Source organism: Haemorhous mexicanus, chromosome 14 (assembly GCF_027477595.1).
Source record: "Haemorhous mexicanus isolate bHaeMex1 chromosome 14, bHaeMex1.pri, whole genome shotgun sequence".
NCBI classification, from domain to species: Eukaryota; Metazoa; Chordata; class Aves; order Passeriformes; family Fringillidae; genus Haemorhous; species Haemorhous mexicanus.
In genome coordinates this window covers 5616500-5638169 of record NC_082354.1, presented here as the reverse complement: position 1 = coordinate 5638169, position 21670 = coordinate 5616500, and the positions used below count along the sequence as shown (strand labels likewise).

The window sequence follows — 21670 nt, the reverse complement described above, 5'->3', positions numbered from 1 at the left end:
TGACTGTGCAGTGACCCTGCACCACTGCCAATGAAGAGCAACAGATGCCAAAACCAAGCACAGTCCATCTGCCTTAAATTAGGGTTTTTTTGGATACTTATGTCAGATCTGATTTAGACTAGAGCAAAATCTGGAAAATCATCTTCTCTCATGGATGGAGCCCAGTTTGTGGTCAGGCTTCCTCTGCAGGCCATTGCTGGCACCTCCAGGAGGTATTATTTCCAAGGCCTTTACTGTATCCACTGCTCTGGAACTTGGTGGCACAATCCCTCCCTGCACACGGCCTGACAGGCAGGACCATGGTAGGCTGCTGTCCTGCCCCCCCAGGTACCAGCAGCACTGGCTGGAGCTGGTTTGAAGCACTGCTTCACAGCTCCTGGCTGACAGTGAGCACTGGTGGCTCCAGCTGGCAGGCTTTGGGCAGGGATGTCACCCAGCACAGCTGGCTGGGACCAAGCCCTGTTCTGCACTGGCACCAGCCTGGCACCCAGCCCAGTGGCAGGCAGGGTCCTGCCAAGGGTCCCACAACCCCAGGCCATTAACAGCAAGACCAAGAGGAAAAAGCACTTAAAAACATTTAATTTAATAGATTTAAAAATTGACCTTAAAATTTTAGAAAGGCAGATGAGGTTGGACACAAGTACAACTACACTGAGGACATCTCACTGACACTTGAGCAAGATAATTACATCAAACAGCATGGTCAGGGCAGTACCAGTTTGCTAGCAGTGAGTACCAGAGTTCTATGAGTACTAGAACAAGTTGCAGTAAGCCTTCCTGCAGAGCTCCAGCCATGGCTGCCACGTACAAGTCTGGCACTTGGAAGGCAGGGAGGAGGTGGTGAACACAGCTACATGGCAGATGGAATGAGTACAGCTGCACCATCATGTGGGGCCTCCTGTGCACCGAGAAAGCAATTTTCTTGGCCAGGGGGCTGTGCTGGTGTCACTGCCCCTCCGTGGGACTGGAGGAGGGCAGAGACCAGCCCTGGGCCACCAGCACTCCCCAGGGGAGTGCCCACCCAGCCAGGGGACTCCCCTGTGAGGGGAAGAGGCAGCACACAACCCAGCTCTGCAGTCCTGACTCTGTTTTGCCAGTAGGTAGGGTCAGAGACACAGACACCAAATTAAGGGATAAATATACCGTATAATTTCCATAATGTTCTAAGTCCTCAGTTTCCTCTAATTGTACCACCAGCTACCTGTCCACAGAGTTCCCAGTCATTTTTCTACACAATACACCCTGTGACTATAGTCATTCAAGTTTCACAATATCCAAATAGAGCTTGAGAACATTTCATGCTTTGGTACCACATGGATTGTCTAGTAATCAGTGGAGGTAGTTGGTAAGATAATTGTTTCGTGATCATCCAAACCTTAACATACAATGCAATTATCACAACAAAAAGCAACAGGATTAGCATCAATAAAACAACACCAGGGTGAAGTACTCAATTAAGAATTCTGGTAGCTGTAGGCACCCATCCAAAAAGAATGTCCCACCATCCATGATCTCCATCACATGATGGATTTCTGCCATGCCATGATGGACAGCAATCAAAGCCTTTTCTCCATTCTCCTGGGCTTGTTTCAGCAAGCCTCAGGTCTGTGTGTTGGAACAATACCTTTACCAGTTCACACCAATGGAAGTAGGCTGCAAGTCTTGAATCAGGGTATAGTTAGATTCCAAAAATTGGCAGGATATAACAGGAAGTAAAAAACTAAAAATCTTCATTTAAAAAATAGAAACAAAAAATAAATAACTAAAAGCCTGTCATTGCAATAAAGTTACAGGTACAAATATTGGAGTGACTACTTGTTTCTTCAGTAACATTATCTACAAATACAAAAACACAAGAGGTTCTCATGCATCTCCTCTAACACAATCTCACAAAGTGTACCACTGACTTTCAGATCCAGGCTAATAATTTGCTGTAGGGTATTTAGTATTACATCCAAAACCAGGCAAAGCTAACAAATCAGTATGGTGAATGTTATTCCAAAATGCATCCTGCACAAAAGAATCCAAATTCAATCTAAAAGCTTCTTAGAGTCCCCTGAGTCTAGGGTTATCTCTGATGCTCCCTGGTCATGCAAGCACACCACCCAAGAGAAAAGAGATTCCTCTGTTTTTTCCTAACTGTTCAAATATTTAATTTACTTCATGCTGAGTATGATCCTCTATGAGTATCCCTCCTGACCATTAGCATCGAATTCTACCTTTCGTCTCTATGCTCCAATCTACAAATTCGTCTTGGGAATCAACCTCATCAGAATTCACAGAATGCCAAATATCTCCATTTCATTTATCAGGATCGCACTGCACACCTGCCTCTGCAATCACTGCATGTATTTTCTTGTGACTCACTTGCCCCCTCCTTTCCTTATAATGAGCTACTCTAACTGCACCCTTCTCAGCAAGTCTGGTAAATCCATCTTATCAGCAAGCAGCTTATTTTGGCATTTTAGCATTACAATTTGATTCTGCAGCTCACATCTGTTGGTCCATGTTAGAGCATTTCAACAACTGTTCCTTTTGTTGGTGTTTTGTTTGATATACTGTTAACAAAATCCATCCTTGCCTTTCCAAATCCACAAGTTCTTTTCCTTTGTCAGTATGCGAATTTTGGATGCATTTCAATTCATCCAGCAGTTCAACTTCTTTTAACTGACTTCCCCATTGCTCACATGGTCCTCCAACCTTAGCCCACCTGAGGACCAGTGAACTATATGGAAAGTCTTCCCATCTGGGAATTTCATACAGGACTGATTACCTTCATTTAAATTTTAAAAGCAACAGTTTGTTCTGAACCTGCTGACTACGCTGATTTTGTTTTGCTGGCGAGCAGGGTCAGAGACACAGACACCGACTTAAGGAACAGTGGCATTTACTACGATGGAAAACTGCAAAGAATCACAGAAGGATAAGCTAAGCAAGGCACCTAACCATGAGCAAAGAATTGCAAAGGGACATTGAAAGAATGCCTACAGTGATTAAGGAAGATCCATCAGACATCATCCAAGCCCAAAAGCCCAAGGGACATCAGCTCTGGGGGGAAGCTGTCACAGCCAAGGACTGGAGAACCACGCCAGGAACTGGGAATTCCTGCAGTGCCTCCTCCTTTGCAGGCCACGAGGCTCCCCCACTTTGCTGTGACAGTGGCCCGGTTTTTACACTGCTAAACAAACCAGCTGACATAATTTCTAATTTCATTTTCCTGTCAGCTTTCTCCCAAAGCCTGGCCAAGGCTCAAGGGGATCTAAGGGAGTTGTCTTTGATCCTATACCCCCTAATTAGGCCAGATGTGGCCTTATGCTGTTTCTAGATACAGAAAGGTGAATATGTTTTGCCAATAAGTACATATAATAATACTTTGTTAATGAGTGGAAACATACAACATTTGGATGGAATGCTCATCCTAGGTCAGCTTTGACTCAGGGCCTGTTGTTCAGACCTTAGTACTTCACTCTGGGACTCAGTCTCTGCAGGAGAGGGGATGGATGTAGTCTCTGGATCATGATCTTGTACCTAAGTGAAAAAGAGGTCCATGAAGCACTGGTCCCCAGGCCCTCAGACTGCAGCAGCCCCAGGGCTGAGGTCCAGTCCAGGTTGGTGCAGAGGTTTTTCTGCTGTGGCACAGGCTTGTTCCGCATTTTTCCCTTCCACGCTGTTCCAAATCCCATAGGCGAAGTAAATAATGAAACCTGCAGGACAGTTTCCATAAGGAAATGTGCAATGGTGGGCTGGCAGCACTAACAAACCCCCGGGAGAGACCTGCAGGCACTGCACTGCCCACCACAGGACACCTACCCACAACCATGTAGATGGCAAACCGCGCCCAGGTGCCCGCACTCAGCTGGACCATCAGCAGGATGTTAATGAAGGTGCTGAAGATTGGCACAAGTGGCAGGAAAGGGACCTGCAAGGGACAAGAAGTGCTGTGTCAGCTGTGCCTTGAGGGACCAGGCTGGACTCGAGGATGCTACTGGCCAACGGAAGGACCCCCTCCCTGCCACAGCCCAGAGCACCCAGGCACTTCCACACTGAGGATTGCACCTCAGAGAGACACGTTTCCGGGTGTCTTTCACTCCCTTTCCTGGTGACTGCCCAGCAGCAAGCCCTGGCAGACCCCACAATGCCCAGATTCTGATGGAGTCCAGGGGGTGCAGACACCAAGATGCAGGGGGCTGCACTCACTTTGAAGTTTAACCGTGCGTTGTTCTGCGGCTGCCTCCAAATGATGATGGTGAAAATGAGCAGAGCCACGAGGAGCAGCACCAGAGCCACAACACAGCCCACACTGGCATTCTTCAGCGCAGTCAGATTGAGGGTCAGGACCACACAGATGACTGTGATCAGTGCAGCTGCAAGATAAGGCGTAGTCAGGGGACTGTGTGGCACATGGCCTCCCTGGGGCCCTGAGCCTCACCCACAGCAGTGCTGAGGCACACACTCCTCTTGGTCAGGTCCAGCATGCACTGTCTCTAACACCCACCCCAAAGCCTTAGGAAAGTGCTTTGCTGGAGGCACTTCCCAGACCAGCAAGCTGCAGGGAGCCTGTGCTTGGCTGGGCTTGGACCCAGCTCTGATGCTTACCCAGACCTGCTGAGCCATCCCATTCTGGCTGTACAATGGAGCCATTGACAGACAGATCAAACCCCACTGGCTGAGCCCAAGCACTCTCAAGGGGCTGGGGACTGCCCTTGCTGGTGGCCAGAGTGGGTCAGGCTCATCACAGGGATCTCCCATGACCACCTGCACATCCCTGGCTTAGCACCCATGTCCTCCATCAATGCCTGTGCACCCCAAACCACAGCTGTACCCTGCACTTGGCACCCTGCTTAGGGTTCAGCACCTGCTGAACAGCAACTGGCAACCTGGCCCCTCTCCTCTGCCTGGCATGCTCTCCATCCCTTCCCAGCTCTTCAGAGACAAGCCAAAACACTCCAGGCCCCTGGCAGGAGGGGACACTAGCCACCAGTTCCCACTGACTCACCAATGACTGCGACACAGACATAGACAATGCGTCCCGAGAGCGCAGTGGGGGTGTCCCCAGGCGGGTTGAACAGCATCGCCAGGGACAAGGTCTCTTTGTGCTGGGCACTAGCAGCAGTGATGGCTGGGTTCATGATCACTCTCTCCTCCTCGTTCCCATTCAGCTCCAGCATTTCCACGGCCTTCGGGGAGTTTGGCTGTCTGGGCTGGTACCTGAGCAGGTAAGACAAGCTTGCAGCAGAGCCCAAGCAACCTCCTAGCCCAAGGGAACAGTGGGCAGCACCTTCATATCCCAGCTGCTCCGGCAGTGGCCCCGCAACAGCCACTCCAAGGATATGCCCAGAGTCACACACAGGCTCTGGTCAGCAGCCTCCATCTTGGGGGCTTGACACTTCCCCAGGATGCATGCCCCTGGAAAAGAGCTGTGGCGACAAGCCCCTGGGACGATGTGAGGAACATCCACCCCGGGCACTGCCAAACACGAGAAGTCACGCACCGGAGGATGAGCACGCACACCGCCACCAGGGAGTAGGCCAGCAGCGTGCCGATCGACATGAGGTCCACCAGGTCCTTCAGGTCAAGCAGGACGGCAAACATAGCTGCAATGAGGACAGGCAGCGTGAGCACAGCTCCAGACCACCGCAGGGCTGGCTATGAGGAGGTGGCCAGGAGCCTTACCTGCGAAGAACCCCGAGACAAAGGTGGCGATCAGAGGTGTCTTTCTGCCACTGTGCATCCGGGAGAGGAACTTGAAGAGCAGCCCGTCCTCTGCCATGGCATGGATCACTCGGGGCATGGGAAACATGGAGCCTAGCAAGCTGTCATGGAGAGAGATTAGGCAAGCTGCCCACATCTACCACCCAGAATGGGAAGGGACCAGCTCTGTGCCAGGAGCAGGACAGCAACTGGACAGAGGAAATCCCCAACCCAGCCAGGTTAATGCTGTCGGTCCCTGTGCTGTGCCCCAAGCAGAGCCAGGAACAGAGCCAGTCCTACCTGGTGGAGAGGGCACAGAGCGAGCCAACGGCAACGGCGTAGCGGGCAGGCTCCCAACCAACCGCCTTGAAAGCCTCAGGCAGAGGGCTGCTTTTGTTCAGGAGGAAGTAGGGCACCATGAGAGTCAGGGATGCAGAAACCCCAAAATAAGCCACAAAGCAGATGAGGAGGGACACAATGATGCCAATGGGAATCGAGCGTTGCGGGTTCCTGGCTTCCTCCCCTGTCCAGACACAAGAGGCCACATGTGCCCCACTCCACTGCATAGCATGGGGCAAGTACCCCCAGGGATGAGCCAGAGTAGGGACTTTCCATGGCAGCACAGGACTGTGGAGCAGCAAGCAGGGGCTGTTGGAGAGGAGGAGTCCCTGGCCATGCTGCTGCTGCACTGGCAGAAGAGAAGGAATGGAGCTGCCTGGCAGCCTGGGCTTGCAGCCACCCCTTGGCCATGCCAGCCCTTCCCCCCCCCACCATCAGCTCCCTCTCCCTACAGAGCCTGTTGAATGGAGATCCTCCTTAAACGTGTGCTCGGCTTTACAAAGGTGTGCTGCACCAGGCTCCCAGCAAGGGGCTCGGCAGCAGGAAAGGAGGAGACTGCTGGGCAGCCCCTGGAGGCAGGGTGGCACATGCAAGGTCAGGCAGAACAGCCTGTACCAGCCACCCACTAAGTAGATTTCTGGGGTAATGAGAGGAAATTAAGAGAGCTGCCGGTGCTCCAGGAAGCAGCAGTTTTGCATGAACCCAGTCATTTGGAAAAAGGCTGCCTGAGGCTGGGAAATAACTAGGAGGCACCAGCAATTCCCAGCACTGTTGCAGGCTCGGCTCAGCAGTCAACAGGCTCCCCACTGCTCTGGGAGCTGGCTGTGCAGGCAGGGTGCAGCCCTGCTCCCACCATGTGGTGTAATGAGCCACTTTTCCTGGGGCAGGGCAGGCTCTGAGCCCTTTTGTCTGGCCCAGCTGAAGACACAGACTCCACAGGGAAACCTCCCAGGAGCAGTGAGACCAGCTGTTTTCCCACACCATGCAGCATCCTCCCCATCAGCTCCCAACCAGCTGCTGGCTGTGGAGGGGAAATGCCCACGCCACCCTCACCCAAGGCAGTACCTGTGGTAGCAATGCAGTCAAAGCCCACGAAGGCATAGAAACAGGTGGCAGCACCAGTCAGCATCCCTTCCAGTCCAAAGGGGAAAAACCCACCAGAGCCAAAAGCATTTTTCCTGGAAGAAATGCAGGAGAGCAGCTGCCGTGAGGTGCAGGGACAGCAGGACCTGTGCCTGCCCAGGCAGGACCTGTGCCAGATCCCAGCCTGGCACAGTTGCTCTACTTACATGTCATCCAGTGGGTCTAGCAGCGAGCAGTTGACACAGCTCTTCTCTGAAAGCTGCCAGTTCTTGATATCTCCCTTGATGAAGCCAGCAATGATGACAAAGCTCAGCACCAAGAGGTTCACCGCTGTGAAGATTTTGTTCACGAGGGCAGATTCACTGACACCAAAAGCCAGCAGTACTGTGGGGACAGAAGAGGTGAGTGAAGACCCATCAGGCTCCCGTGCCATCACCCATGGTACCATGGAGCCACTCTCCGGCATACCCACCAGTAAGCAGCAAAATCAGGATCAAAGCAAAGAAGTCTGGATGCTCAGCCAGCACTCCTGGCACGTGCATTGGGATGTTGGTGGCAAAGAAGGTGGAGATGTGGTTGCCGATGATGTTGTCAAATGTTGCACTCCAGGCTCGAGCCACACTAGCCGTACCTGGTTGGTGGCAAATCTGTGCATTAGTCTGAGCCCAGGGCAGACTGGCACCAGCCACCCACACCTGAGCACCCACCTCCCTGCTGATCCCACCTCACACCCTGCCCCCAGAGCACCACATGCTGCCCCCAGAAGCCCCCCATGGTGCCAGCAGGGTGCTGGAAGGAGCCCCACACATGCTGCCTGGCCCCGTACCTATCACACAGGAGAGAATGAGGTTCCACCCGGCTATAAAAGCCCAGATCTCGCCAACGGTAACGTAGCTGTAGAGGTACGCAGAGCCAGCCTTGGGGACACGGGCCCCAAACTCTGCATAGCAGAGTCCAGCCAGTACCGATGAGAAAGCAGCCACCATGAAGCAGAGGACGATGGAGGGACCAGCCATCTCCTTGGCTACCTCCCCGGCCAGCACATACACACCAGCCCCTAGTGTGCTGCCCACCCCCAGGGACACGAGGTCCAGTGTGGAGAGGCAGCGAGCAAAATGTGTGTCATCGGAGCTCAGGTCCACCATGCGCCGGCGGATCAGCTTCTTCCCAAAACCCGTCATTTTTTCCCCCAACATCTTGTCTTCTCCTCAGTGAAGCTCAGCTGGTGAAAAGCCCTGCAAGAAAAGAGAAATGTGAAGCTCAGTGTCTTTCAGGCAGCAGGACTGGCACTGCAAGAGGCAGGGTACGCAGTGATGCCCACAGGAGCCTGCTCCCAGCTCACTCACTGGCACCACGTCCCTGCCACACTGGTTGGCCAGAGACCGTGGTGGGGCACCCTCCAAGGCACCGTGGAGCTGCACACACCCTGCCTGCACAGCCCTTGCACCACGACAGTGAGTCAGGGATGAACCCAGTCAGTCCATGCTGGGAAGTGCTCATTACTCAATCCCTGTGTGGTCTCAACCATAGAGCTCATAGGCGCGTCCCAAAGCTTGCCCACTGCTTCCCAGGCTTGGCAGTCTGGAGATCCTTCAAACCAAACTTGACTGCTGGTACATTTCTCCAGCCTGGCACATGGCTGTGCACAGCAGCAATGATGTGGAGACAATTCCTCCAGCACAGGATTTAGCAGGCTGGGCTGACTCACTGGATGCAGCCATCTCTGGTTTTTTTGGCATCTGCAACACATTCTCTACAGAGATGTATAACAGACAGACTCACAGCAAGGGTTCCTGGTGCAATCCCCTTGCCTGCTAACAGTGCTTGCTAAGCAGTCTACAAGCTCTACAGGCTGAAATCACCCCGAATGTGTGACATCACCACTCCTCTTGCTCACAGCAGCCACCTATCCCCAAAAAGCTCTGAAGACGAGCAACCTGTGATGCAGGCATCCAGCACAGAGAAGCTGCAAGGAAAGTGGTTCCCAATGCCACAGCTGGCGCCTCTGCCCACACTGAACCACCCAGCCACCAGTGTATTCTTCCTGCTGGCTTCTCCCTTCATCGGGAAAGTGAGAACACTCCATCCACGTGCCCAGGACCGCGTGCCACACTATACGTATCAGCCTAAGCACACAAGGATAACTTTGTGACCATTTCCATAGAGGATTATCAGGATCACAGCGGCAGCCAGCAACTCGGCTGTTTCCCCATAACCAGCAAACCATCCTGCTTCTTGATAAACCTACTCCCGAGCTGGCACGTGTCACATTCAGCCTTTACCTCAAGCGCAACAAGTCCCCCAGCACTAGCACCCTCCTCAAACACTACCTGGACAACTCCAGCTGCCTTCCCCAGCGCTGCTCAATTGTTCCAAGCATCTCCAGCATCTGGACTCGAGATCCACATGGGTCAGGCAGCAGCAGGAGCCTCCCGCTGCATCCCGGTGCCTACCGCAGCCCGGTAGCGACTATCGCATCCCGCCGCGACTTGGCGCAGGTGTGGGAAGCTCGGGACCACCGCCTCAGCCCCCATGAGGCATCTGCGTCCCCGAGGAGTGCCAGACAGGCTCCGTCCCGCCGCGGAGGCCGGCGCTGCCGCGATACGGCAGAACCCCAGCGCAGTCCCGCGGCAGGAGCCGCCAGGGCTGGCTGATGCAAGACCGGCACCGGTTGCGCCAAGCCATACTCTGCTCCCGGTCCGGCGGCAGCGCCCGCCATACTCACCTGCGGCGCGGTTCGGCTCGGCTCGCCCCCGTGCGATCCCCTTTAGGTGAACTCCGTTCCGTGCCGCGGCCAAGAGCACAGAGCACAGAGCGAGAGAAGGTCCGCCCGTGAAAAACTGGTATAAAAGGGCGGCGGGAACAGTGTGCATCAGCTTCCACCCCAAGCCTCAGGGGAGTAGGCGGGGAGCAGGGCAGAGACGAGCTTCCTTCCAGCCCCACCCGCGCCCCGCTTCCCGCGCGTTTTCGAAAATATGAATTCCCGTGACAAGTGGCACCGGAGCGAGGCCCGGCTGGGCCGGCAGGAGTGCGGGTGCTGCGGGCAAGAGAGCAGGGCAAGGCGCCTTGGTCCCTCGGGAACGCCACGGAGGGAGAAGCTGAGGATCCCCCGAGTCCAACTGTGGCATGAGAACCGAGCCTGCCCCGGCCTTGCCCCACCGCGGCGGGGAGCGAGGCGAGGAGAGGCCAGCCCGCTGCAGGGGCTGCGAGCGGAGCTCCGCCCGCGGCTTGTGCGGTGACTGTCCCCGACCTCCGTGCGCTCCGCTACACCCCTCAGTCCTGGGAGCAACAGGCACTAAGTGATGGGAAATGCCAGTCCTGGGAGAACTGTTGGGCATCCAGGAGCAAGGCAGGGGCCAGCACCATCCTGTCCAGCACTCAAGCTGGGACCCGCCCGTCGGCGGGCCGCGCCTGATGCAATCCAGTGCTTGCGGGTCGTGAGCGCCTATTCAAAGCGGCAGCTCGGAGAGGTAAGCCAGCCCCTCGCCGGCATCATCGGCAATGCCCTGCTCCGGCATTGGCGCTATCGAGACAAAAAGCTTTTCAGTCTCTTGCAGAGCGGAGGGGAGGCGGGAGCGCCAGGCGGCTGCCTCCCCCACATCCTCCGGGCGGGGAAAACGACGGGAGTAAGCGGTGATGGAAACACCAGCTCATGCTTCTAACTGGAAGTGACGCAAGCTCTTCCTCCGCTTCTCAGAATCGAGAACTGTAGCGCCCCTGACCACATGACGAAGTAAGGTCACTACTCAGACAGTTCCCACTCGTTCCAGGGCTGCCAGCTATAGGCAAGGACCCACCTGGGCAGCACCATCGCCGAGAATGTTCTCAGGATCGGCTGCACCACGGTCATAGCAGGACTCCAAGCAGGGTCACCCTGTCCCAGACAAGCAGACACTGGGTACCCAGAACAGTGAGGGGGCAGATTACATTATTTCCCTATTTCCAGAAACCTTCTTGCAACATCAGGGGTTGGGAGGCAGTTTCCCGAAAGGAGCATTATCAGGACACCAGAACGTTTCCAGCTCCCAAACCTCACGTGCAGCTCCACATATGTCTTCCCAGCGTCCCATCCTCACCTGCCAGTCTTACTGCTCCCCACTCCCATCATCCAGGGCCTTGATCCAGCAGCACAGGCTCAGGGCTGGGAGCAGGCAGAGGCACGGAACAAGCCAAGTGCATGTCTCAACAGGAGCAGCAGGAAGGCAAATAGTGGCAAGGCACACATAGCCAGCATCAAAGGAGGGTAGGAGATGGCTCCAGCCCATAAAGGGAGCCAGAAGCCCTGCAGAAACAGATCCACATCAGTCCTTGGATGCCCCCACCACCTTCCACAAATGAAACATTAGAATATTTCACATAGGAAGGGACCCATAAGGACCATGGAGTCCAGCTTCACCCACAAGTTCCTCTCTGTTTACAAATAGCAGGGCACTTTTTCTAGTCAACTCCCTTCATACCTGCACCAAGAAGTTATCTTCACTATGCATGTACAGGGAACACACAGCATGTTAGGGCTCTCTGCTGCAGATTGTGCCAGCATTGGAGCTGCCCCAGAGCAACCAAGTGCTAAGCAGGGGTGGGAGACAGCCAACACAGCTTCCCTGTGCAGCCACCCCTGCGCACAGTCTAGGGCAGTGCCCCAGGAAGGAGTGCAGGCTACCTGTGAATGCTCATTCCAAGGCAGCCAGGAACACAAGCCAGGAATAACAGGAGCAGGAACAGGCCAGCCTTCCCAGCCCAACCTTAGGGCTCTCCAGTGCCTTACCCAGACACAAAGCAGTGCAAGAAGGCGCCTGCATCAACCAGCCACAGAGAGAAGGTAGCAGAGCAGGGCCTCCAGCACCAGCATGCAAGAACAGTGCTGGACTGAGTCCCAAGTGCTGCTTCCCACCACGTGCCCACAGTCACTGATAATAAAGCAGTAATAAATAGCCAAAGCCTGCAGAAGTCTAATGTGCCATCAGCCAGCACTGGCTTTTCCCACATCCAATGTGAAGGTGGTCTAAGGAAGAAACCTGCCCATACAGCTGCCTACCACCACCACACATCCAAGCATCCCACCTGGAAGCATCAGTTTTGTCCAGAATGTACCTCCATCCACCAGCACCCAGCTCCTCCTTGTAACAGACCTCAAATCTCTGGCTGAGCAAAACCAGCCATAGCCTAGCACAGACCTGCCCTGTTCGCCCAGGGCACTGCCTCTACCCAACCAGACAGCAAGCACCACTGCAAAAGACACCTTTATTTTAGATACAAAGGGTTAAAAATTAATTTATTCAAGAGCTCCACATATACCACTGGCCCAGGAGCTCGCACAGCTGGACAGTGGCTGTTTGTCCCCATGTCCCAGCTGTCAGTCTCTTCCCAGGTCACCACTGTCAAACACTGCTGCATCTTTCAGACAGATTCCTGGGAAGCAACATCAAAGCAGTAGAGCTTCTGGCAGTCAACACCTGAGCCCTGGGAAAGGCCATGAGCTGTATCCCTCCCACCTCACATCCCTCAAGGGATCCCTGCAGCCTGCCCAGAGGTGAGGGCTCACCACAGTGAGGGAACATACCTGCTGCTCTGAGCTGAGCCTGCAAGGAGGAGATTGTCTGCTGATAGACTTCACACTGGGCAGTCTTGTCAGCTGCAGACAGGAGGCAAGAAGGTGTGTGCTCAGCCCATCCTAAATACCTCACACCCAGACTCTCTAGGGCAGCAGCTGAGATCCTGCTCTACCCCCTAAACATGAATCCAGCCCCACTCCCATGGAGCTGCAGGCACTGGGCTCCAGGTACAAGCACAGGGGATGTCACCTGCACTACAGGTGTCCTGCAGTCCTCAGAACAGCCAGCTCTACATACCAAGCTCGCCCTTCACTCTTTCCAGCTCTTTCTTCACACGCTCCAGTTCCTGGGACAGCTGATCACCTGCAGACTGGCAAGAGCAGAGTGCAAGTGTGATGCAGGGAGTTTCAACCCCCCCGCCCCCAACAGAGCCACAGCACAGCCCATCCTCTGGAGGAGCACTGCAGCCCATCCAACACCCCAAGATCAACCCACTGGGGACCACTGCCAGGGCACATCCATCACAGAAGCAGTGCCTGGCAAAGGAGCTGCTGTAGTGAGCATCTGCCAGCACACATGGGGAACAAGAATGCCTTTGGCTGCCTGCAGCCACAGAGTGAAGAGCCCTAAAACTGCTGGAAAATGCATAACTTATTTTGCAGGTAGATTTCCTAACCTGGAGATTCATCTTGCAGGCTCTGCACACCCCATCCTGGGGCCAAGTCCTACATGTCAGGACTTATAAAAGTGACAACACAAGCCACATGAAGTTTGCATGTTTCAAAAGGCCTTTAGAAAATCTAGCTGGACAGAAGCCTACAGTCACCTGAGTACAGAGAGCTGGTAAAGCCATGCAAAAAATGGTCTTGTATAAACCCCTGAGAAAGGCTGAAACAGCTCAAGTGCCAGCCAGAAACTGGCAGGTCCAGGTCTCATAATCTCCCATCTCTGGCATAGCTGGCCCAAGCCAGAGACTGAACAGTGCCCCATGGTGACAGGACACAGCTGGGTCTTACCTGCTCAGCAGGGACTACATCTTTACACCCTGAAGTCAGGCCAGGGGACAACTCACTGGACAAAGAGGACTCCACATACTCCCAGGTCTGGTTATTTCTACCTGTGAAGAGAGGTGTCAGCATTAGAAACCTGCCATCCTCAGCTGCTCTTCAACCTGGCCACAGAGCTGCTCCAGATCAGGGAAAGACAGAACCTGTCCAAGAGATCAAGGGGTCTCTCAGCACTTCCAGTCCAACAGCTGCTGCTGGCTCGGCCTGTATGGGTGCTGCTGGGAGAAAGTGCTCCTGCATGGCCTGGCTCCCAGCAGCTCTGGGCTCCTGCTGGGAGTCTGCTCTCACAGTGAGGGCAGGCAGCTGCCCGGGCAGGGTGGGACAGGGCTGTTGAAGCAAAGTGGGGCTAGAGCCTCCTTGCCTCCCTTCCCTCTGCAGGGCTCAGGACTGCAGGCTGCTCAGCTGCAGATCCTGGGAAGGCAGCACTCTCTGCCTGCAGCACAGGCTGGAGCACCCTCAGCCAGGGCCCATCTGGTCAGCCAGGGCTCATCTGGGGAGCAGCGCTGCCCAACAAGCAGCTGCCCATGTTTCTCCACACTCCCCTGAACACAAGGCAAGAATCTACACCTCCATACTGCTCACCTGCTCCCAAGACAATGCTTGCTGCAACCAGGCTTTCTTTGCTCTCATCATTTTCCTTCAGCTCTCGGGTCCTATTGCACACCACCTCCTCTGTAGTTGATTCTGAAGTGAGACCCAGGAAAGGAAAATAAAGAGCATCAACCCCTGCTAAGAGACTGACCACAGCCACTCCCTCTCCTATGAACGAGCCTCAAGCACCAGATATGTTCAGATTCTTTGCTGGATGCCTCTCCAGCAAAAGAGGGAAAGGACTTCACCCAGCCTTGCTTGCTCTGCACTTTACCTCCCCTCCTCTGAGCCCAAGCACATGCAGTACCCTCCCAGTCCGTTCCCCAGGATGAGCTTTGACCCTGCAGCCAAGACCTGGATGTTCTTCCCACGGCAGCAGTGCCCCTCTCTCACAACTCTGCAGCCTCTGAGGCTTCTGCCAAGACTCACCTTGATTGAGGCAAAAATGCCTGGACGAAATTACTTTTTCCAGAGGCCGCAGTGAGGAGCGGGAAGCCACAGCAGGAATTCCTGTAGAAAGCTTTGAGGAGGGTTGTTTACCACTCCCAACCTTGGCAGCAGCTGTAGTGAACAGTAAACACAGAGGCCGCTATTCCCAAGCAGCTCCATTGCACCTTCTTCAGGCAGCCCGGGGCTCAGCCAGGCTGCCTGCCCGAGGCACACAGGCATCAGTACCCTGTGACCCCCCAGCACCACAGGGTGAAGGTTTCAAACTCAACAGGCTGCCAGCCCACACTGGCGGGAGGCCAGGCATTGTTAACACACCCCTCGGGGCACGAGACTATTTCCTAGGCTCCCACCTGTGCCGCTCCCATGGACTCCCCACTCCCCATGCCCTGTCCCCAGCCAGGCTGCAGCCCAAGTCCTTCCCCTTCTCCCTTCTAGACGCAGCACCCTAACCTACGTGCTTCCCTACTTCGCGCGAGGCAACTGGCAGGGGCAGAGTTACTTTTCTTCCCTCTGTCCCGGGGGGCGAGTTTGGGAAGGCTGGAAAGCTGTGCCTGCTGCGAAGCCCCGCTAGCACGTTGAAGCCTGGACCTGGCAGGCGATGTCAGTTTCAGCCTGGTCCCTGGGAAAGAGAAAGGGCTCTGCAGCGCCGGGCGGGCGGTGGCCGTGCCGGGGCTCCCTGCCCGGCGGGGGAGCTTACCTGGGGGCCGCAGGAGCCGCGTTTCCCAGGCGCCGCGCCCCGTGCCGGCCGCGGGGACCTGCAGCCCCAGCCACGCCCGTGTGTGGGGGAGAGCAAGCCTGGCGCGGCCGCGGCCCGGGGAGCGGGCAGGGGTGCCGGGGCCGCCGCCGGAGAGCTGTCCGCGACTGCGCCGCGCCCGCCGGGACAGAGCGGGCGGGCGAGCGGGGCAGGCGCCGGGGCCACCGCCGGCCGCGGGCTGCGGGAGGCACCCGGGCTCCCCTGGGGCCGGGGCCGGGCCAGGGGCAGCAGAGGCCTCGAAATCGCCCGCGCTCGAGTCTGGGACCCGCCCGTGGCTCGGTAAGGGCAGCGGCGTGGAGGTGGCGGGTCCGGGGGGCTTGGGCTGCAGCCCGCTGAGCTCTCCCAGGCCCGGCGAGGGCTCCGCGGCCGCCCCGAGGCGCAGGCGGGCGGCGATGGCGCGACACTCTTCCTCGAAGAAGCTGAGGTAAAGCGGGGTGGACGGCGAGCGCAGCGCCGGGACGTGCTGCAGCAGGTCAGGGCAGTCCGGCGAGCCGGAGCCCGCCTGCGGCTCCGGCAGCATCATCGCGCCTCGGAACCACCGGGGAGAACCAGGGAGAACAGGAGAGCCCCGCCCGCCTCCGCGCTGGGCCCCGCCCGTGCCCTCTCTGTTCCGGCCGTTCTCCCGCCCCGCCCGTGTCCGTCTTCTCCCGGCAGTTCCCCCGTCCCGCCCCGCCGGCGCCCGCTCTGTCCCGACAGCTCTCCCGCCCCCTCGCCGGTGACCGCTCTCTCCCGGCCGTTCCCCCGTCCCGGTAGCCCCCAGGACCAGGCAGACAATTGGCTTCACAGTGGTTTAATGCGAACGGCACCGGGACGTTACACTGGACAGGGTGCAGACAGCTGGATGGATGGCAGCCCCGCGCAGGGCAGGGGAAGGAGCCGCCCCGAGCGCGACTGGCGGCAGCAGGAGGCGGGGACCGAGCCCCTCCGAAGCCACGGCCGCCTCCACCGGCACCGGGCTCCGCGCTGCCCCACGGCCCTTTCCCGGCCGAGCCAGCACCCGGAGCAGCTCCCTCGCGCTTTCAGCGACTTCTCCCCAAGAGCCACCTCTCGCCCAGCAGTACCAGTTCCTCACCAGAAAACAGAGGGGACGTTGGGAAGGCCTCGGGGAACGCGCCTGGCAGGAACAGGAGGGCATCCACTCTGGGCCTGTGCTCCAAGAAAGGCTCAACTGTGACACAACAAAGTGACCAAGCACTTTTAAACCAGCCAGCCTTGACCTGAGGAGCCCCCGAGCTGAGGCCCAACTTCATTCATCACAGCTGTGGCAGCTGGGGGAGCCTCCAAAGGACACTTGTGCTGCAGCAAGTCACAGCCTCATTGTCCCCTCAAGCTCTGAACACTTCCCTGACCAGTCCAATGTTCTCACTTCCAAACAAGTGACTGCCTAGCTCACTGCAAATCAGGGGAGAACACACAAAGAGCCACTGCCACTTCTGCTCTGTAAGCAATGTCTAACCTAGGACTGACAGCCCATATTCTGCTGTCCTTTTCTGGAGGTGGCCTCACTCCAGGCCCCACTGCTGGGCTCCTCCAGTGGCAACCATCACAGCTGCATCCTACAACTGCCCCCACTAGCCTTCTCTTGCTCCTCCTCAGCCAGACAGTCTGCTCCTCCCAGCAGCTGGGGCTCAGGATAAGGTCACTAGGCTCAGCCAAGCAGGGTGCTGCAGGCAACACCAGCCCAGCAGCCCATGTTACAGCAGGCTGTGGTGTTTCTTAAACTCTGGGCCAATGCATCACAGCACATGTGGCTACAGCCCAGACTATCCCATCTTCCACATGCCAAATGGCCCACAAAGAGCATCATGAGAGCACATGGGATAGAAACCCCTTGAGCTGCCAGCAGCACCTTAGAAAGGAGGGGACACAAATACACCAAATAGGTCTGTAATTCAGGAGGCTGATAGCAGGGTTTGAGTAGGTGTTGGGTCTCAGCACTTCCAGACAGTGAAGAATGGGGGTTTCATGCAGGGCGAATGGGGTGAATGACAGACTGACACACCCAGGCACCTACTCACTGGTTTGGATAAACCTTACTAAAACTCTAATACCTGATATAATCACTGACCAACATGACAACTGCTATTCTTCAAAGTCTCCTGCAGAGATGCTTGGGGCTGCACAGACAAGGGAGTGAAGGTCATCTCTTATCTTCCTGTACAGGGAGAGAGAGGCAGCTCCTACACCAGAATGCCATTAGCAAGTTCCTGCTCCACACCTATCCACATCTGCCCCTAGACATGGGACAACACACTCATTTGCATAAATCTTCACATCTTTAGGCCACGATCACAGCCCAGTAGAACAAACTGCTGCCAGTTACAAAAGAGGAAAATACTGAACAAACTGGGAGGTTCAAGAGAGGAAAAGCTGGTTCAGAGAAGACAGATTTAGTGTAAAAATAAATGTCATTTTTGCAGGAGGGAGGGTGGAATGGAGGAAGACAGTGCCAGGTGCTCCTACTGGCGCACTTTCCCTGGGACGTAATTCCTATCAATAGTCTCCTCTTGCAGGAACATATGTAAGCAGCGCTCGTTCTGTGCCAGTGGGTGTCCAGCAATTCTGGAAGAAAATCAGATGTGGAGGTTAGCACAGCTGCCTCCAAGACCCCCACACCTCTGATGTGTGCAGGAGGGAGTCAGGCAGCCAGCTCAGCACACCTGCATCGCGCTCAGTCCTGTTTGTAGGAACGTGCATGGCTCTGCAACAGGACCAGTAAGAAGTGCCTGAGCACAGGCTGTTCCCTTCCAGGCCGTTCCCTGAACCAAAAGTACCATGCTGGTGGGTCCCTGTAGCACAGCTGTTCTGCTAATACTCACTACACTCTCAGGAGAGAGCACAAAGCACAACCCCCACTTAGGGCAGGACTTGCTCCAGTTCCAGTTTCATTACGTGGCTGCAGGTGCCACCCTCCAGCACTGCCACCTGCCAGAAGCAGGTCAAGACTCAAGACTCTCCCACAGTCAACCCACGGCCCAGCAAGAGCTAAAAAGGCAGCACACAGCAAAGCCAGGACATGAAACTTACTTGTTAATAAACTGTTCTAGGCCCTGCCTCCGCTCCTCGATGAAAGACTCCTCAAAGATGCCTTCATCTCCTCGGAAGGGAAGCTGTCGTTTCAAAGCTTTTCCAGGCAGCGGTGGCACTACAATCTGAAAGCACAGAATCACCCCATGAGCAGAACAGCCACCTGCAAGCAGACATCTTTTGCTGTTTGATGCTCACCTCCACTGCCATCAAATGGATAGAGACTGGCTAAGTTTCATGCCTTAAAACATTTTGGGATGCTTGGCAAATGCCTGTGCGTAGGTTTGGTGGGAGGGGCAGACCAGGACTTGTGAAGAGGAGACAGTGAAAGGCTCCACCCCCCAGCCCAGAGCCAACATCCCAGGCCAGGCAGAGCTGTTCATCAATCACACACCGTGGGTGGTGCTAACTCAGCCCCTGAGTGACCAGAAGCTCCACCTTGGGAGGGGGCTACAAAGGCCCTGGGGCTTAAAAGCTCCCATGAGAGACTTGTCTGGACCCTGCATTCTCCTGGAGTTTCCATCTCATCCATGCTGGAACCCCAGGAGTTGGTAGCTATGTGTGTTTTTCTGTACCTTTTTTGTCTTTCTCTCTTTTCTCCTTCTAATCCTTTTTCATGGAACTTTTTTGGGTAACATAGCAACTTAAGGTTTTAATGGTTTCTAAGTTAAGTTTATGCTAAGTTAATAGTAAATTAATGCTAAGTAATGTTATAATAAATGTTTTATAAGTGTATTTACTCCTTTGCCAAAATTCCTTATTTTTGCCAGTAAACTTTTTGTGCATTTGTGACCTCTTGAGAATATCTGGTTGGGATTTCTCCTTGTACCATACTAGAATAAAGGAATCTCAGTTTGACCCCTGGATTTAAGTATCTGAGGTGCAACATCCACCACCACAGCCCCACTTCTGGAAATCTCAAGATTATTGCTGCAACTGTTCCCACATCTTGGCTTAAGGAATAGGAAGGTCTGAGCCAGGCCTCACCTTACTGTCTCGTTCCAGCTCATTCTTCAGCCACTCAAAGTCGCTGTATCTTCTCCTCACACATGACTCCTTCAATTTGAAGATGGGGAGGTTTGTCTGTAATGAAGCAAAGCAGTTTATTTGCAGGTTGCTCTGGAAGCCACACATGTAACTGAAACCTGAAGCTGCAGTAAGAAAATAAAACCTCATGAGGATGCATGATGGGAATACTCAACTTCCTTATTCAGGACAGCACAAACACCAAAATCCTTCAGATCCAAGCAAGCCTGTCTACTCAGTGCCAGGCATTCCCTCTCCCTTGAGTGACTATTCCTGGAACATGCCCCCTTCCCAGGGGCACACACTGGAACCAGTGCTGACAATATAACTGTCAGGAGAATGATTTCCTCCCCCCCCAAGTTTACTCCATTTTGAAGTGATCTACAAGAGTTTCACAGCAGCCTGCAGAGTGAAAGAACATCTGACCTGACACTGGCATCCCCATGGAAGAACTAACTGAGGAAATCTTGCCCCAGCAACTGTTCAAGGCTAGACCTTATTAACAGTCTTCTCCCAAAAGAGAGCACCTACTCTAACAGGCTTTTCATGCCCATCTTGTGTCACTGGAGAATGGTGCAGCAATTCCTCACCTTTGCCCCCTGCCACTGGAGTCCAGCAAATGACAGCTACATTAACTTTACCTTTACCCCATCAACACAGTCTGAATCCTTCCAGGAACTGAGGTAACAAAACCTTCTGATGGACAGCACCCAGATATTACTGCAACACAATTAACTGTGTTCTTATGAGGTCTGTGAAATAAACCCAGCTGGTTTCAGTGGGACTAAGAGGTTCCCATTGCCACCTGCAGGCTGATGGGAGCCAAGCACCAGAGCAGAAAAAAGCAAACACCAATTCTTCTGAAAGGCAGAGGAGACTGAGCAGTTAAATCACTCTATAAGCAAAAGTCAAACCAGCACCACAACACACACTAAAGGGACCGTGTTTTAGGGGAAGCTCCGTTTTACTTTTCCCATCTATCAGAGACAGAGCTGTGAAGGGGTCCCCAGTTCAGCTCGTTTAAGGCCCAATGAAGAGAACCCTGCTCAGCGTGCTATGCACGCTCCTAGACCACGGGCTCTTGGTAAAGCAGCCAGCACTGCCAGCATGCAGTGTGAGCAGTCCCACGTTACTGCCACCCAGCTCTCCTCCCCTGCCTGAGATAAGCAGCTACGTGCAGCCGTGCCGTGCTCAGCAGCCACCCAGCGGGGCTCTCGAGCTGCTGAGGCAGCACCTCCCTGTCCGAGTGCGCACCAGCCCCCGCTGGATGCCGAGCGAGCCCATCAGCTCTGACCTTGAGCCCCGCAGGCGCGCTGCTCGCCCCGGCCCTGGGCATCGCCTCCTCCGCCCCCCACCGCACAGCAGCGGCACCGCTCCGGCCCTACCCGGCCGCCGTCCCTCGGCCACCGCGTCCCGAGCGCTGCCGCCCCTCCCCGGGCCGCACACCCGCGCACCGGGCAGCCCAGCCCCGCAGGCCCGACGGGGGCCGCACCCGCATGCGGAGCTCGTAGCTGGTGTATCTGGCGCGGCCCATGCCCACGGTCTGCGGGTTGAAGATGTCGATCTCGAGGAAGTTGCTGGGCGGCCCGTACGCGTCCGTGAGGTCCTGCGGCTTCGCGTTGAGGCGCCGGGTGTCCGCCACCGCCGCCTCCGACATGGTGGTGGTGCCGCCGCCCCGCCCGGCCCGCCCCGCCCGCTACCGCAGCCCGCCCCGCCCGCGCATAGCCGCACGGAGCCCGCCCGCAGCCTACAAAAACCGGCAGCTATCCAGGGTTCGGGGCCCCTCAGCCGCCACCCCGTCCGCACACCGCGGCACGGCGCCCGCACAGCGCTTGCATAAAGAGGTAGTTATCCAGGGTTCGGGGCCGCTCAGCCACGGCCCTGACAGCGCCGCCGTGCGGCCGCCCCCTGCATAAAAGCGGCGGGTATTCAGCCCGCGAGGCTGGCGAGGCTGGCCCCGGAACCTGCATGGCAGGCTTGCTCCCGGGCGTTGCTCCGCGTCGCCCGAGCTGTCCCGGCCAGGCCCCCGCGAGACAGGGCAGAACCCGAAGTTGAGGCGGCCGCGCTGAGCGTTCGGCTGGAAACCGGGA

The 21670-nt window shown here is 55.7% G+C and overlaps 3 protein-coding genes across 6 annotated transcripts; all 3 read right to left on the bottom strand.

Annotated features, from left to right (window-relative positions):
• Nucleotides 1–562: 562 nt before the first annotated feature.
• Nucleotides 563–11336, bottom strand: SLC7A3 (solute carrier family 7 member 3). 3 transcript variants are annotated; one of them, XM_059859213.1, is made up of 12 exons: nt 11190–11336; nt 7940–8348; nt 7586–7744; nt 7320–7497; nt 7096–7208; nt 5992–6214; nt 5674–5813; nt 5492–5594; nt 4997–5208; nt 4198–4364; nt 3811–3919; nt 563–3704 (listed from the first exon to the last, which is right to left on the bottom strand). In XM_059859213.1, exons 2-12 carry the CDS (start codon nt 8307–8309, stop codon nt 3571–3573), a joined length of 1908 nt encoding a protein of 635 aa, XP_059715196.1. In that variant the 5' UTR covers nt 8310–8348; nt 11190–11336; the 3' UTR covers nt 563–3570. The 3 variants fall into 3 exon arrangements, with proteins under 3 accessions (XP_059715196.1, XP_059715194.1, XP_059715195.1); XM_059859211.1 differs by lacking the exon at nt 11190–11336 and adding an exon at nt 9839–11150; XM_059859212.1 differs by lacking the exon at nt 11190–11336 and adding an exon at nt 9444–9806.
• Nucleotides 11337–12340: 1004 nt separating this feature from the next.
• Nucleotides 12341–16160, bottom strand: LOC132333784 (methyl-CpG-binding domain protein 6-like). Of its 2 annotated transcripts, none has more exons than XM_059859216.1 (8): nt 15471–16160; nt 15228–15392; nt 14753–14884; nt 14315–14416; nt 13682–13782; nt 12963–13035; nt 12674–12745; nt 12341–12573 (listed from the first exon to the last, which is right to left on the bottom strand). In XM_059859216.1, exons 1-8 carry the CDS (start codon nt 16048–16050, stop codon nt 12560–12562), a joined length of 1239 nt encoding a protein of 412 aa, XP_059715199.1. In that variant the 5' UTR covers nt 16051–16160; the 3' UTR covers nt 12341–12559. The 2 variants fall into 2 exon arrangements, with proteins under 2 accessions (XP_059715199.1, XP_059715198.1); XM_059859215.1 differs by having other exon boundaries at nt 12341–12522.
• Nucleotides 16161–16301: 141 nt separating this feature from the next.
• Nucleotides 16302–21276, bottom strand: SNX12 (sorting nexin 12). Its single transcript, XM_059859219.1, has 4 exons — nt 21073–21276; nt 19542–19637; nt 18555–18679; nt 16302–18089 (listed from the first exon to the last, which is right to left on the bottom strand). The coding sequence occupies exons 1-4, from the start codon at nt 21235–21237 to the stop codon at nt 17987–17989; spliced, it is 489 nt and encodes a 162-aa protein (XP_059715202.1). The 5' UTR covers nt 21238–21276; the 3' UTR covers nt 16302–17986.
• Nucleotides 21277–21670: the final 394 nt, after the last annotated feature.

What these genes read in the sequence shown, in the direction of transcription:
- SLC7A3 (XM_059859213.1), bottom strand. Translation starts at nt 8,309, where the DNA reads ATGTTGGGGGAAAAAATGACGGGTTTTGGGAAGAAGCTGATCCGCCGG. An exon ending in CATTCTCTCCTGTGTGATAG is followed by an intron (nt 7,745 to 7,939) that starts GTACGGGGCCAG and finishes GCCACCAACCAG; the next exon opens with GTACGGCTAGTGTGGCTCGA. An exon ending in CCTGATTTTGCTGCTTACTG is followed by an intron (nt 7,498 to 7,585) that starts GTGGGTATGCCG and finishes CTGTCCCCACAG; the next exon opens with TACTGCTGGCTTTTGGTGTC.
- LOC132333784 (XM_059859215.1), bottom strand. Translation starts at nt 16,050, where the DNA reads ATGATGCTGCCGGAGCCGCAGGCGGGCTCCGGCTCGCCGGACTGCCCT. An exon ending in GCATTTTTGCCTCAATCAAG is followed by an intron (nt 14,417 to 14,752) that starts GTGAGTCTTGGC and finishes GTCTCACTTCAG; the next exon opens with AATCAACTACAGAGGAGGTG. An exon ending in AAGAGTGAAGGGCGAGCTTG is followed by an intron (nt 12,746 to 12,962) that starts GTATGTAGAGCT and finishes TCCTGTCTGCAG; the next exon opens with CTGACAAGACTGCCCAGTGT.
- SNX12 (XM_059859219.1), bottom strand. Translation starts at nt 21,237, where the DNA reads ATGTCGGAGGCGGCGGTGGCGGACACCCGGCGCCTCAACGCGAAGCCG. An exon ending in GCTACGAGCTCCGCATGCGG is followed by an intron (nt 19,638 to 21,072) that starts GTGCGGCCCCCG and finishes GCTTCATTACAG; the next exon opens with ACAAACCTCCCCATCTTCAA. An exon ending in CTAGAACAGTTTATTAACAA is followed by an intron (nt 18,090 to 18,554) that starts GTAAGTTTCATG and finishes ATTTTCTTCCAG; the next exon opens with AATTGCTGGACACCCACTGG.